Below are 16065 nucleotides of genomic sequence, written 5' to 3'. Positions count from 1 at the left end.
GATAGTTTAGTATTTAAATAGGGTCTCTAGGTGAGATCCTCATATTTAGAATGAATATATGATGCTTTCATATGGGGGGTTATCCCTAACACTCTAACGGTCATTCAATCTCCCTTAAAGAAGATTGATACATGTGGTGAGAGTAGTGGGAGGTCCTAGTAATAGGTGTTACGTGGAGGCCTATTATGCGGTAAAGGGCTTACACTTGTGGGTGATAGGGTGGAACCCATTGGCAAGGGCCTTACAAGACAGTAGATGCCATCACAAGTGCACAACCCGTCCCAGATCGATATTCATTCTAGTCCGGACGAGTCAAGATTGCATTTTAACATGATAGGTCATTCTTTTTAATTTGTTCTGTGAATATATTGTTCTGGTGTAAACTTTGTATAATAACATGACATGTTTTTCCAACCCAACTTACCCTTGCATAGTTTGGTTTGTGTTGTATGTGTATGTTTTTCCTTTTGCAATGATCATCCAACTTTGGATGTGAGCAGAACCAGAGGATGTCCCCCTTGAGCGTGCTTTGGAGGAAGAGGATCCAACCACTAACTCTTAGACTCTTTTTATTAGACTCCTTTCTATATTTTGAGAAACTTTGTAGTTTACATGCAGCACCTAGTTTATATTATTACTTTTAGATCTTTTTCATTATTTTGAAATACTTTCTATGTACTTAAAGTTTATAATTTTTATAGCATTTTGGATGACTGTAATTATTATAACTTTATGTATATCCCTACACTATTTAGTCATGATTATATATCCTATCATATTATATCTAGCATATAATTTATGAAATGTCACAAAAATAAGCAAAAGCAAGTTTACTTCATAATACTAGAACTGAAACACGTATGAACTGTGAATGAAAATTAATTTAAGGGTTCATAAATTTTAAATATTAAGAGAAAGAATAACTTTTTTAAATTTTCTATTGAAAATATTAAATTGGTTCTTGAGAATTTGAAACATAAAATTTTATAATTATTTTGCTTTCCACTCGTTTGATTAAAAATCTTATTTTAGAAAGGATTTTATTTCTGTAAAATGAAAAGAGGAGAGTATACCGTATTTAATATACGCGAAGTAGCAAGAAATTATATAAATATCAGAATAGCTTTAAAATATATATATATATATATATATATATATAATATTTATGACTATCTAATTTGAATATATTAAATAATATAACTATTTTGAAATGTCAAATCCTTAAATTAATAGGAAAAATTATTACTTTTAAATTTTTTTAAAATTTTCTTCCAGGAAATAAACTTGATAAAATTAAAAGTATAAAATAAATGATAAAAAATTATCATACCGATAAAAATTATTTCATAATCAAAATCTGATATGAAAAATGGATTAAAATATATATCAAACTAAAAACAGATTTTAAAAAATGGACAGTGGAAAACAGACGGAGAGGAATGGATCTTTAGACCAAAATTAGAGCAGTTTGATAAAACCAGATTTTTTGCCCACCCGTAATTCTGGTATCTGGGTGGGTTGAAGTGAACGTTACAAATTTGGGCAACAGAAATGAACAGAACCGTAGACATTCATACTCTCTCATCTCAGACCCCATTTTTTTGACACAATGATCAGATCCTTTGGATCCATCCATAGTCATCATTTGTCACCTTGTTTTGTCAAAACTCGTATCAGCCACTCTCATGGTCTGCGTCCTGTCACACTCCCAACTTTTCTCTTTTTTGACACCCCAGTTTTCCTCTCAAATCTCTTCCTCTTCTTAGCTTGCTTTTGGAATGACTGTCCAACTAAAGACGGTTGCTGTTTCAATGCAAAGCTTTTTGCTACGTGCCCCAAGTGAAGTTTCTTGATCATAAATATTCTTTTCAACTCACCACGATGCGCTGTGTATGCACGAACCCAAGAGCAAAATGCCTTCTTAGCAAGTTTATCAACCTCGGCCTGAAAAAGAGGTAAGAATCATTCACAATGCAAAAACATAAAACCAAGACATAGCATGTAACATAACTCAAATAATCAAATCCAAAAAGCTTTTTTCACACCTCGGTAAGTCTTAACCAACTAGTTGGAGGTGGCTATACGGACCAATTGAAAGCCATCAGGCTCAATTTTTTTTTGAAAGTGCCTGGTGGGGCCTAATACTGTGTATGAAATTACAGGTTCTAATCTCAATGCATTGACTTCACCTTTTAATCGGATCTTCTATTTGATCCAACTTATGGGGAATAAAGAGGTAAAAAACCTTAATTGGAATATTTAAGGAAAAGGGAGAGAACTCTCAAATCTATATCATCTTTTCACCCTTGAATTTTGGGGTTAATTTTAACAGGAATATTTAAAAAGATTAAAAAAAGTTCCCTACACAACCCCCTCATGCACTTGAGGGCCATTTTATTTTTATCGTCAGTATTTTGTAAGTTCTATAGCTTAGTAGAAAACTAAATCACCATGAAATGTTTTGTTTTCCAAGTTAAGGATTACAAAGTTAAGACTAAATTAAATAAGGACACACAACGCATTTCAACGAGATCAGCCATGAAATTCACCTTCGACATGATGAAAGCTTCAAGTGCCTTTTGGAGACAAAGGACCCAGGGATGTGAATCTAAGAACACTGACTTCTTTGTGTAGTTCTTTTGTCCATATAGTGGAAAACTATCCAACACCTTGAGGATAGGATACTCTGTGAGTGAGACACCATGTTTTTCCAAGTCCTGTAAATAGTCTATCTCAACTGGTTGCAGAAATAGCAACGACTCTCCTTTTTCACCCAGTCGGGCAGTTCTACCAACCCTGCATTGGTAATTCATGACAAATCAGAAATAAGATATAGCATTTCAATTATAAAGAAAGATTGCAAATAATCATGATGGAATAACTGGGAAGATGCTCTATTTTCTCATGATTGGAGATGTAAAACCCAAAACATAATTTTATGCTTTTTGAAAAAAAACCTTTAAATTTTGTTATAAAACAATTGTGGCATAAAGCAAGTGAAAACCATGCTTAAAAGCATTACAAGAAGGATTTTACATTTTCAATTTTATATTAGTCCTTGCTAGCTTATTTTTCGTCAAAATTTTAATACAATAATAATTATAGTTAGAGTGCCTATTACGCTTAAGAGACTGAGGCATTATAACACCCTAAAAAATTATGAACCGAGGTATTAGAATGACATCAGAAAACAAACGATGGAAGAGTTCTAAAATTATTTTTTTACATTAATGCATCGTATAATTCAACTTGTTTCATATTATTTTATGTTGTTGATCTCCAAGCCGTAACAATTTATCAGCTTTGATGTGTAATTTTCAGTTAAACGATGTATGAACGTTTAGACAATTACCCCTCATCAATTAAAAGAAAATTTTCAAGGTTTATATTTGCCAATAATCTTTTTACGAAACTCGAACTACTTGAGCTTTATAGCACCATTTTTCCCTATTATTGCTCGTATTTGTTAATACAATCTCAAAAAACATACAGGTCATATAAACAGGTTAAAAGCATGTTAATGAACATAACACAATATGAACACCTCCCCCCTTCCCGCAAATAAATCAAACAAAAATAACTCAAACGTGAAAATTGGCAGATACCTATGAACATATTCCGTAGCTTCTCCAGGAGAATCATATTGTATGATGCATCTGACCTTTGGAAAATCCAGGCCTCTAGCAGAAACATCACTAGACAAAAGCAAAGCAGATTTCTCAGTTTTAAAGGTCTGAAAACTGGTTCTCCGGTCCTCCTGCACCATATTACCATGTAACCGAAAAATTTTGCATCCAAGAAACTTCTGTCGGGTCCCTTCTGTTTGTGAATAGGATGAAAATTGAAATTCACTTAACAGTGAATAGTGAAAATCTACTGCATCGCATGTTGAAAAGAATACAACAACCTGTCGAATCATAATGTCACTTACTAAGTATAAAATTTTGAATTTGTAAGAACTTTCATAAGTGGAAAGACAAATGCAGATTCATTCATGTTGAATATAAGTTCCAGTCCCATAACCCAAAATAATATGGATTCTGGTAAATTTCTTAATGACATATTGCCATATAGATGAGATATTTTTGTTCTTGCTCTTTATGTGCATTTTTATTACAGCATTAAACCAAAAGATTATTCAAAGTTCATGCCATCATATACCTATTTAAAAACAATAATTAACCATTAAAAATTTACTAAATAAGAAACCATCTCAGAAATAGATTCAAGGAATAAAGGCAACAAAAAAGGGGTGGAGATTAAAGTGAAGCTTTACCTTTTGCGAAGGTTCCCTTTCAAAGAGATGCTTTATAATTGAAAGAAGTACAGGTAGTCGTGAACCGCAAGGCACTGCATAGTAATCCAACAACAAATTCAAGATCTTAAAATAGCATCTAAAATTAGAAAGCTCACTGAAGAAATTTCTAATTTATCACATACCTTTCATGTATCTCTGAATCAACTGTACAGGAACTTTGTAATCTCCAACTGTTGGCATTTTACTGGAATACTCTTCTTCATTATCTCCATCAGATTCTGAATGGTCATTGCTTACAGCTGTTGAAATTTGTTCTATTTTCTTATCATCAAGACCAACCATCACTGGATTGTCTAGACTAATTTTAGCAAGGTGGTTCACTTTCTCGTTTAAGGTGGCAGATAAAAGCAAATTCTGTCTTTGAATTTTAGAGTTTCTTGTAACTGTATTCTTTTGGTCATCATGCACTGTTTTCCTTGAACCCAAAAGATCTAGTATTTCCTCTATATCTTTTCCAAATCCTAATTCCAAAATCCTGGAAAAAAATATGATACATTAACTCATTAGTGAAACAATATAAAACAATGAAAACAATTCATCAAGAAATAAGTATCATATTGACTTTTGTTATGATAATTGTTGTAACTAAATAATCACTTAGTAACAGAAAAAACTAATCACGGTTGTTTTCATTACTATGTATAAAAGGGTTATTGAATAAGAAAGAAATAGACAATCGAATTAGATTGTATTTTGTTTCTATCAATAATCTCAGAATGTTTCTGTAATATACATTCCTGTGTTTGTATTCTTCGAGTGTTTCCTACAATACAGGTTTTATACAACAAATATCATAACAACTTTGCAGTATAAAATATAAGTTGATTTATGTGATAGCAATAGAATTGACGAAAACCATACCGATCAGCTTCATCAAAAATTATCCAGCGCAGATTTAAGTGCAAGAATGACGTTGTGTTCTTCAAGTGATCTAGAAGACGCCCAGGAGTTGCTATAAGAATTGATATGCCTGAAAAGGAAACAAAATGGTTATAAATATGATCAAGTACTAAAAGTCTTAATTAAGTTTCAGATACAAGAAAGAACACCTCCAAAGCTCTTTGTAATCATGACATAGATTTTCTTTTATGAACAATTTTTTTCTTTTGAACATAAAAAAAATACTGTAAATATCCTATATTTTCTTCTATAACAATAACAATTTCATCCCCATCATTTTCAAGATTTTATTGTTTAACAACTAGAAAACAAACTTAAATGACTGTTGAAAAGTGGGTATATATGATGAATACAAATGATGACACGATTTTTACCTTTGCGCAGCCTGGCTTTCTCCTTTGATCTATTTTCTCCACCCATAATATATCCTGGAACAATCCAATGAAATCGATGCAATAACTTCTGAAGAATTTCATAAACCTGCAAACATAGCTCACGCGTCGGTACAAGAACCAACGCTATTGCCGATAGCTCAATTAAATTTATAATTAATACGAGCTTAACTCGCCATAACAATAAGCAAAATAATATGTTTAGACACTATAAAACAGTTAAATTGATATGTTAAACAATACTTTCAGGAGCAAAGTTTGATATATGTTTTCAAGATGCACTATTTCAATATTATACATTATAGAAAATAATGTGTCTTCACTTAACAGCTTAAGGCTGTACACAGTTGTTATTTGACATATAATCAAGAGTTCAATCCCTTCTATTCTTATACTAATGAAAGAAAACGTTAATAATAAACTCGTGATGAATAAAATTGTTGAGAATTGGTCTTTGATAGAGCCCAATGATACCATACAATCTATATACCTAACACCACCCAGTAAAATAAGGATTTTGTCACTGTTTGTAAGGTCAAGTGGGTATGTACGTTATCGATGCTTCAATGTTAAAAGGGGGTTTAGCATACATAACTGCTTATGCTTTTCCTTTTCGGGGGAGTTAGTCACTGAAGTTCCAACTTTCAATCTCACCATCCCCCACCTCTATAAAATTCACGCGAAGCCATGGGCTTCGGAAACAAATTCAAAGTAACAAAGCTAATGTCAAAATTAAGCATTACTTTCATTATCTTATAAGCCATAAGATGGACTATAAGTAGGATATATAATCACGATCCTCAAATGATAAAACTGATCAAAACGTGCTGGCCATTTAGCAAAAAAATAATAATAATTACACAAAGGAACTAAATCATTCAAAACAAAAACAAAACGCACCAAATGTTCCATCAGAGCGCTGAATCCGATTTTCGTAACCCTGCAAGAGATGAACAATCGGAGCGAGATACGCAGCAGTCTTCCCCGTGCCCGTTGCAGCATTTACCAATCTATAATTCTTCATTAAAGAACCCAATTTTGGATTTTCAATAAAAAATCTCAGCAAGAAACACCAAAAACTAAGAAAAGGATACGCATGACGCCCAGAGAGAATAACAGGAATTGCTTGAGCTTGTACCAGCGTCGGAACTTCAAACCCCAACCTCTCTGTAAACAATCAAAAATTAAAAATCAAATTGTGTCACACTCTCAATAGAACCACAAAAAAAAAAAAAAAAAAAAAAAAAACAATACCATGAAGTTGTTCACACAAATTGGAATCAAGGCCAAGGCTGGAGAAGGAGCATGAAGCAAAAACGTTGTCGTTGCTGCCATTACCTTCGTTTTTCACTCCCTGACTAAGCTTCTTCACCCCCATTATTTCTTCTCTTGTTCCCTTCTGAGCGAAAGGGTTTACGAGGTTTTATAATTTGAGTGCATCATCTCACACCTCCAAGGTTTCATCCAACACCTCCACAATTTTCAAAAATCACAGTTATACCCTCAATTAAATCCAATTAAAATGTAATTAACTTTTAATAAAACAAAAAGAATCTTTAACCACTTTTAACAGTTCTCTCTCTCTCTCTCTATATATATATATATATATATATATATATATATATAGAAAGAGAGAGAAGAGAGAAAGATATGTATGTATATAATTTAATTAATTATTTTATAATTTTTTATTTTTATTTTGGGTCGACTTTTATGGGCCGACTACCTTGGAGGCCCATCAGTGTGAAATAATATATGGCAAGTGCTGAATGGGCTTGTTGGCGAGGGCCATTATGGGAACGGCGGAGGAGGTGGTGGAAATAGAGAGTTTGGAGAAGAGTTTGTTGGAGGAGAATGAGCGCGAGACGGAGGCGGTGCTCTATGCGGCGTCGTTCCGGGAGATGGAACACAGATTCGTGAAGTACCAAACAGTGCAGTGGGTGCTTTACTCCGTGTTGTTGATTCTGGCATGGGGCATTGGATTCCTCATGTTGCTTTATCTACCAGTGAGAAGGTTCATACTGAGGAAGGATATTCGTTCTAGAACCCTCTATCTCACTCCAAACGCCATTGTTTACAAGGCAATCTCTCCCTCTCTCATGTTGCTTTATCGTTATTTATTTTTTGAGAAATCAAAATTTCGTGAATATGTGGTTGTGTAGCTCAGATTACGAGACCGGTGCCATTTCCGTGTTTTGGAGTGCTGAAGAAGGAGAAGCACGTTTTGCTGCACTCTGTGGCAGATGTTGTGGTTGAACAAGGTGCAGTTTTTTCACTTTTCTTATGTATTACTGTGCTTTGATTTGCAAAAGTGTGGGATGAAATGTAATGAAAAAAAATTATGTTAAAATTAAAATACATCAAATGAGTAAAGTGTTTTTTCTCATCCCATTTAACTATGATTAATGGTTTAGATTTATGATTCTTATTTAACCCGGTATTCTCCCTAGAGTTGGAGACAAGCCTTGTGGAAACACTTGATTATTAAGACATGAGAATTATAATTCTGGTCTCGGTCTTCTTTTGACATTGAACTAGATTAATCATAGGCAATGATGGATACTCTTCACCCCTGACAATGAATAAAAAGGATTATCAAATGATAATACACTGTCGATCAGTCTAAATTATTACTATTATTTATTCTTCCATTCAGTTGACACTATCTATTGTGATTGGTTTCATTTCTTGTTTTTCTATTAGGCTTTCCAATATCTAGTAATGGTTTTATGGTCGTATGGTTTCAATTTTTAGTTCGTGATTGTTTGTCTCTATTCATAGGATACATGCAATCACTTTTTGGCGTCTATTCTCTTAGAATTGAAAATGTTGGAGTTAGAAGGCCACCCAGTGATGATGTTAAAATCGAGGGGGTTGCGAACCCAAATGCTTTCAGGAAGGTATCCTTCTTTCAAAGACATATCCAAAATCTAAAACCGTTTCTAGTTAGAAATTTCTCGTGGCTCTCGTCTTCCACATCAAGTTGATTGATAGCATGGGTTATGCGGAACTGCTCTTTGCAATGCTTCCATTCTTTTCAGGCAGTTATGATGCGTCTATCAAACATGAGAAATGAGGTTATGTCAAGGCAGTTTTCTACATTTGAAGATGTTCCAAACCATCTGATGGTAAGTCATCGCGGTGCCAGATTGGGAATAAATTTTTTTTAAATTTTCTACTTTTTCTTTTTTTCTCTTTTTCTTCTGGGGAAGTGGGTGACCGATAGTGTTAAGTTATTGACCTGTAAACCTTTATATTGCTTATCACTCATTGCTCATGTTGCTTACTTATTGTCTCTATCTATCTCACCTTTTATTGTTTTACTGTAACTTCCAGGTGTCTACATCGAAGTCACTGAAACATGATTATAAACCTTCTCGGGAGCAGCTACTAATGCAGAAACTAGAGGAAGTTGGAAGCTCTGTCAAGGTAAAAAATGTACATGAGATGTTGAATTGTTAGTTAATTAATGGCACCGAGGATGGGAAGAAACACGAATTTTAATAATTCCCCTGAGATTGAAGTATAATAAAAAGTTGCGAAAAGGGAAAGGATTCAGTTGCATGCATCTGAACTGAAGTTGATTCTTTTGGCTAAGAACCGAGGTATGTTGTTTATTGCAGAGAATACAATCTTTATTTGAAGAGCAACAATCCCAAACAACAGAATCCATAGATTGAGGTTAGTGAATTTTATGTAAAAATAAAATTCATGTGTTGTTTGCATGTATTCGGCTTTACATTCAAGTGCTTGTCCACTTTGAAATATAAAAGCAATATCAAAGAGACGCACATAGCTAGAGGAAAATTGATACAAATATTTAGATCAAAATCAATTTTCAAGCCAGATAAGGATGGAATTTTTTCCTGATACCAGCATATAATTTGGTGATTCTTTATTATGCTGACTTTGCCTGTGTTGTATACGTATGTTAATTTTCAATTGGACACACAGGTGCGGTGATATTGTAAATAACAATCAATATCTCTTCCCAGGGCAGTTCAGTTTCAATAAATACTAGTGCTACTTTATTAACAGCCCCTAGAAGTGTATGTTTGACGCCACCTGCAAAATTGTAGCTATTTATTGTGTTAGTTTGTATCCCGTAGCTCTCAAATTTGCCTTGTATTTCTCTCTTTAAACAACAAAAATTGTACATCTTGATCGTTATGCGGCTTGAAGGCTTGAAGGTATCTCGAAAAGAATACGTTTCAAATGTTCTATGTATGTTGATTATTTCAGATGTAATACTTTTCTGCCGTTGTTTTATTTTCATGTAATGCTGAGCGAGAAGCTTTTTGTATTGTACTAGTAGTGCTTTTTGTATTGTACTATGTTTATAATCTTGTTAAAATATTAAGTAACGTGATTTTTGTTAAATTTTTTATGTTTAGTTTAACGTTAAAAAACTAACTTTAGATTTGGAATTGATCGACTTTCTAGAATCACATCAAATTACATTAATTTAAAGTAATATTTCTTTTGTTTAGTTCATGTTAACATCTCTATATTTGGTAAAATGGCACACTACTCTCACTCCATTTGTACAAATAATAAGCAAGAGAAGTTATATTTCTAACATTTTTTTTTCATAGTTGAAGATGTCCTTATTTCCAGGTATTTTAGTTTTTTAATTTCAAAATTTTAAATAAACTTAATTATATAGGATACTAACTTTGAAAATCGCTTTTTTAATAGAAACACAACATGAATGATCTCATTTAGCATCGTTCACTCTTTCCACTCAATCAAACAGAACACTAATACCCATGCCTGTTATGACATTACGATAGACAAATAAAACAGAGATGAGATGAAAAATAAGTAGAGATAATAAACAAATAGTAGTGAGTTGTACAATATTTTAATTTATTTCTTCTCATTTTTCTCTTTTCAACAAACACATCATGTTAATTCCTCTATTTTTCTTTCTTTTCCTTCCTTTGACAATGAATCAAATAAATTTAGTACTAAACGAAATTAATCTCTTGTTGAAGAATCACTTCTATACTAAAAAACAATTCTTCAATAGTACAGTTCCATTAATAGTACAATTACACCTGCGTGTATAAAAATTCAGATAGTTTCGCACAATTTGCCTCTTCTAACCCTAGTTCCCACTTAAAGCTAATTTCGATCCCAAAGAAGGGGAAGTTAAAGTACATAAATATCTGTTACATGTATTAGCAAAAAACTATCTGAATTGAGGTCAAGATTAGCTTTTACTTTGTAGGTGGTTGGGCAATCTGTTGCAGCTGGTGAACAACATGAGACATTCTAGGGCGCATAGAAGGAACATGCTGCGTGCAGGAATAAACAAGGTCAACCACCTTTTGGATGGTACTAGCCTCTGGGATAATGCTAGAAGAGGATGAAGTTATATGAGGATCCAAGAGTTCATGGTAGCGATGAACTTGCACAAGAGGTGTTGCCCACTCAAAGATACTCTGCCAACCAACGGAATCAACTGCCTGTGTAGGTCTACGTCCGCTTACTATTTCAAGTAGTAGGACGCCAAAACTATATACGTCACTCTTTGTTGTAAACTCGTTCCTATACACAAACTCTGGAGCAAGATATCCGTAAGTTCCACCTGCCATGACAGTTCTCTCATGCATTACTTCGTACGGCACAATCTTGGACAGACCAACACCCATCAGACGTGCTCCAAACTCCTCATCCAGGAGTACATTACTTGCACGTATATCTCGATGCACAACTTGTGGCTTAACCTTGTCATGCAGAAACCTGTTGAAATAGAGACGTAGGCCGCAATTATACATTAATCAATCTATCCATTTAAGTTCAAAATACTGCAGAGTATGGAATATTTAATTTATTTATTTACTTTTGGTTGGCAAATCAAGTTTGGAACAAACTCAAGAGGAATAGTTTTGTACAGTGAATGGAATTATAATTACCGTTATGAAAAAACTCAACAAACATGCATATGGTTCCCCTGCCATGTGTTTCAAATTATTTCCTCCTCTCTTTCTTCATCCCTTCCCACCACCCTTTCTTCTTGATAGGTAGATAACGGCTTATTTACCCTTGGCATGATTTTACAAGCTAACTGACATTGCATATTTAGACACTTAAAAGCCATCGGGTTTCTATGTTATATTCTCCTATAAAGCACACAAGGCATTGATGAGTTTGCATAATGAAGGTAAACAAACATACCCTAAGGAAAACATAATCTACTACACTGGACCAATAGGACAGCAACAATGAAATGAAGCAACGTTATATAACTAACCAGGAAAAAGTCTTGAAGATTTGATGCTAAAGGACTGAAATCTTTCATAAATGATTTTACAAGGCTCGGGAAATGTAAATTTTTATATAATATAATAAATAAACATTAGAAAAGAAGATAATATTTAAAACATCTTCAAAAATCTCAATTTTACTGTGCTAGTGCTGGACAAAGAAACTGTAGATAGCCCATAACGCAAACGAAAACTGAAACCTAACCAGCAATTAAAAAAACACATTAATTATTTCCTCTTTTCTAGATGGATCAGGATCCTCTAATGATAACTAGTGAGATGAGGACATAATATAAGACAGATGCAATGCAAGATTAGTGGATCCAACACAAACAACCATGGGCTAAGATAATTAGCTCTATATCTCTATCTTCCTCTATGATCATCTAATGTCAGAAATAGCATTGTGGGATCCTGGGACATTTACTCTGAAACTCCACCGTCCACGTGAAGTTTTGAGCCAAGTACACCAGCAGAGCATATTTTAATTCATTCACTCCACCATCCTTTGTAATATTTACTTGGTCAAATGGCAATCCCTATCTTCCAAACCGAAAAACAGAATGAAGAGAATATTATTCTCATGCAAAAATAATATTCAAGAACAGGATGGCTGTAGGACTTTAGAGACAGGGAAATCTAGAACATGAAAGTTCTTCACTCAATTTAATAATCAATGAGACCAGTGACATTTAGACATGGTAGAATGGAACAAAACATATCTCGAGTTCTATTCTATTGTTGCTACATTGTAAAGAAAGAATTGAAAAGGACAGTTTAAAAATGAAACACTCAGGTTCCAATTAAAAGGGTGGAACATCAAAGAAAACAGAATGTAAAGAAAAATCATTTCATTTCAATTTGTCCATGCACCAGACACAATCCAAGTATTAAATTAAATGTTCCCTTGTGAAATTTAGAATCTTAAAAGTCATAATACCGTGCATATTACAAAGAATGCACACAAATACAACAGAATAACCAAAATGCCCACATTTATAGCAAAAAAATTGTATCATAAGAAATTTTTTGTTAATTTGAGTGAAATATGCACATGAACAAGGAGTGCGAAAAATTGTAGATAAAATGTAGTAAGTTAGCAAAATAAAAAGTATATTTTGAACATACGCAATTCCTTGAGCAAGCGTTGTAGCAATTTTCATCCTCATAGCCCAATCTAAGCTACGACCTCCCCTAGGTATGTGATGCAGCCATTTATCTAAGGGACCATTAGCTACAAATTCATAAACAATGTAGCGATCACCGTGATCATAGCAGCATCCCATCACAGCAACCAGATTGGGATATCGAAGCCTAGCAACCCTGCTAATTTCAGAATAAAACTCCTTTTTCCTCTGAAAGCTTGTCCTCTTTAATCTCTTAACTGCAACCCTCGAACCATCTGATAAAACCCCACTGTATGTACCACCAGTCTTGGTATCACCAACAAGACGATTACCTTCACTGAAATTCTTCGTAATTGACCTTAATTCCTCTTTGGTGAAGACTTTCCATGATGGAAGAGAAGCTCCTGGAACAGATATTTTTCTAGACCGCCTTCTTTTCTTGCCCCGCTTATATACAAGAAGCCAAACTACCACTGCTAATGTTGTGGAGAGTATCAATGCACTCACTACTATGAGGATGATAAGGTAATAATCCCTATGGCAGTGCATCCGGTTACACGCTGCATCTATGATAAAAGAAAATGGGTAAACGGTTTAGTCAGAAATGATGATTTAAAAATTCATTAAACAATGCACCTATTTAACATACTTTTTAATAGCAAGAGACTTTTTGGGTAAGGGAATAAAAAAGATTTGAAAATATTATTACTGAATCTCTAATGAATGTAAAATGAGAATTGGTGGTGATATACAACGAGAACATACCTATATCAAGTATACACAGAGAAGAGTGAGGATTATCGCATCTCTCACTCACGAGAGAGTTTGAATTATTAGTCATTACCGTGCACAGATTATCTGTATTGTTTCTATGACAGGATAATCCAGTTCCATTACAATGGGGCGGAACATTTTCCAATGGAAATATGGAGCTATTCCCTGGTGAATTGTCAGACCACATCCACTGATAACTAGTTGTAGTGTTGTGTCTTTGTCCACCAATCCAGCAACTATTCACAGATTCACCACAGAGGCTCTGAGCAAATTGTAGCTCCTGAAGTGATGCCAATGAAGCTAAATGTCCACCATACTTACTACAACAGATTTCAGAGTCATTCCAAGATTGAGGCCTCCCAACATGAAGAAAGCACTTGGTCTTGTTAGGGTCCATAACCCAACCAATAGGGCAAGGTACTGCAGAAGGAGAGGAAATAATATAATATTTGAAAACTCAAGCATTACTATTCAAAGTCTATCCAAACAAATAACAAAACTCACCATCCAAATGTGACTTTAAGCATCATCAGATGTAATGTATTAGAATTTATATAGAATATATCAAATCATGAATATTAAGTATTATGAATTGTTCACAATAATTCTTATCCCATTCATGTAGATAATAGGATGTGAGCATCAATGTTGTCAAAATCAGTAAACGTGCACAAGCATGCAACTTTGGGGGCACCATTAACCAAATTCACATGGCAGAACAGAGAATCTGCGGATCGTTAAATGCTCACAAGTTTGCTTGCAGAAACAGCAGACCATTGCCCGTGTTAATCTTGAATGTTAGATGGGCTCGAATTTTGTTACCCAACTCGGGAAATATGTGTTTGTGTGTGTGAGTGGACTGTTCAGGTTGTCTATTGTAACCCAATTCAAAAATTAGATGTACATCCCATTTGTGCTTAGGGTTCCCAAAATGCATATAGAAACCATCGCTCATTCTATTCATAGCTGTTAGCGACCAGCACTGACACTGCATCACCAACATCTAAATATAATTGTGCATTTTTAAGAGATATTACACCATCCCTAAGTTATGATCATGTTACCCCCTTCCTATCAATGATCCATGAGTTTTATAAAATTGATGAGCATGATGAGATGCATGCAGATGCAAACTCACTGATGAGAGGAAACCTGCCAATTAGGTATAATTAGTTGTAATTAGCCTGTGTATTAGTTAGCTTGTTAGTTTTACTTGGGTGCTAACAGCAAATTAATCATGTAAACTGCTATTCAGCTAGTAACTGAGTGAACAAAATTGCAACCAAAAGTATGTATTTGTTTAACACCTTTGACTTTTCAAGGTCAAGAAAACAATTTATTTTCAATGCTGACCTTGTCTTTTAGGATATCCACTAAATATAACAGAAAATATTACCAGTGAAACTGAGATAATTTAGTGATGTTCCTCCAGAGTCGGAGGTATTCAATGACTCTTCATAAGCATTGGGGAAAACCTCAAGCATCCATGCTTTTGAATCAGAGAGAGTACAATAATAATAACAATAATTATAGCAACGACAATAATAATAATAATTTCTAAAATAGCAACTATCATGGTTATGTAAGCAATAGAAGAACTCGTACCTTTTGTATCTCTACTGAGAGAACCATCGAAGTATCCGCAAGTCTCGTTCAGTGTCTGCAAGCAAGACAAAGCTTCCACAAATCGGTTCACAACATAAAACATTTCTCAGGAAAGAACTATAAAAGGAAAACTTCAGTTACTATTATTTCTTGAGATTGACCAAACATGAAGTAACACACTCACCGCACTGGAAGCGAGTCCACGAGTAGCAACAGCGAGCATAGAGAGCAGAAGGAGAAGAAATTGCAGTGCCACGGACTTGGCTTCCATCACAGTAACCTCAAAACCTGGATTCCACTAATGAAGAAACGGGAACATCACATGCCGAGAGCGTGCGAGAAAAACAGCAGCAGCAGCAGAAGAAGAAGAAGAAGAAGAAGAAGAGCTGTTCATTTCTTTGCCCTTGAAGTGTGAGAAGTAAAGGAAAGAGGGGAAGGAGTTCCAATTCTGGTTTGTTCATTTCAGCGTTTTGGTGGGTAGGTGTAAATGCAATTAAAGACGGTCACCACTCTGAACGACGAGGTGTCAGATCTATTCAAACGGTACAGGTTAGTCTTTTTCACGTCGCAAAAGCCCAATGTACTAGGCCCATTTTAGTGCAGTCAATTTGAGAGTTACTTCCTACACCACCCCACATTGCTTCTTGCACTACCACATACCAAAATTACCCTTCGTC

The 16065-nt window shown here is 34.4% G+C and overlaps 3 protein-coding genes across 7 annotated transcripts; 1 reads left to right on the top strand and 2 right to left on the bottom strand.

Annotated features, from left to right (window-relative positions):
- Nucleotides 1-1382: 1382 nt before the first annotated feature.
- Nucleotides 1383-7052, bottom strand: LOC106761038 (DEAD-box ATP-dependent RNA helicase 17). 2 transcript variants are annotated; one of them, XM_014644511.2, is made up of 10 exons: nt 6865-7052; nt 6705-6777; nt 6511-6620; nt 5593-5736; nt 5180-5288; nt 4441-4793; nt 4277-4350; nt 3606-3907; nt 2550-2796; nt 1383-1944 (listed from the first exon to the last, which is right to left on the bottom strand). In XM_014644511.2, the coding sequence occupies exons 1-10, from the start codon at nt 6986-6988 to the stop codon at nt 1684-1686; spliced, it is 1797 nt and encodes a 598-aa protein (XP_014499997.1). In that variant the 5' UTR covers nt 6989-7052; the 3' UTR covers nt 1383-1683. The 2 variants fall into 2 exon arrangements, with proteins under 2 accessions (XP_014499997.1, XP_022636160.1); XM_022780439.1 differs by having other exon boundaries at nt 5593-5698; nt 6865-6934.
- Nucleotides 7053-7396: 344 nt separating this feature from the next.
- Nucleotides 7397-10972, top strand: LOC106761391. Of its 2 annotated transcripts, none has more exons than XM_022780438.1 (7): nt 7397-7691; nt 7778-7871; nt 8392-8510; nt 8652-8738; nt 8947-9039; nt 9234-9291; nt 10844-10972. In XM_022780438.1, the coding sequence occupies exons 1-6, from the start codon at nt 7404-7406 to the stop codon at nt 9288-9290; spliced, it is 738 nt and encodes a 245-aa protein (XP_022636159.1). In that variant the 5' UTR covers nt 7397-7403; the 3' UTR covers nt 9291; nt 10844-10972. The 2 variants fall into 2 exon arrangements, with proteins under 2 accessions (XP_022636159.1, XP_014500429.1); XM_014644943.2 differs by lacking the exon at nt 10844-10972 and adding an exon at nt 9565-9990.
- Nucleotides 10579-15911, bottom strand: LOC106762676 (C-type lectin receptor-like tyrosine-protein kinase At1g52310). 3 transcript variants are annotated; one of them, XM_022780436.1, is made up of 5 exons: nt 15573-15911; nt 15389-15505; nt 13775-14203; nt 13011-13575; nt 10579-11358 (listed from the first exon to the last, which is right to left on the bottom strand). In XM_022780436.1, the coding sequence occupies exons 2-5, from the start codon at nt 15489-15491 to the stop codon at nt 10833-10835; spliced, it is 1623 nt and encodes a 540-aa protein (XP_022636157.1). In that variant the 5' UTR covers nt 15492-15505; nt 15573-15911; the 3' UTR covers nt 10579-10832. The 3 variants fall into 3 exon arrangements, with proteins under 3 accessions (XP_022636157.1, XP_022636158.1, XP_014502190.1); XM_022780437.1 differs by having other exon boundaries at nt 15389-15460; nt 15573-15909; XM_014646704.2 differs by having other exon boundaries at nt 15389-15443; nt 15573-15909.
- Nucleotides 15912-16065: the final 154 nt, after the last annotated feature.

This window comes from Vigna radiata, chromosome 5, assembly GCF_000741045.1.
Source record: "Vigna radiata var. radiata cultivar VC1973A chromosome 5, Vradiata_ver6, whole genome shotgun sequence".
Lineage (NCBI taxonomy): Eukaryota > Viridiplantae > Streptophyta > Magnoliopsida > Fabales > Fabaceae > Vigna > Vigna radiata.
This window is presented reverse-complemented; position numbering and strand designations above follow the sequence as displayed.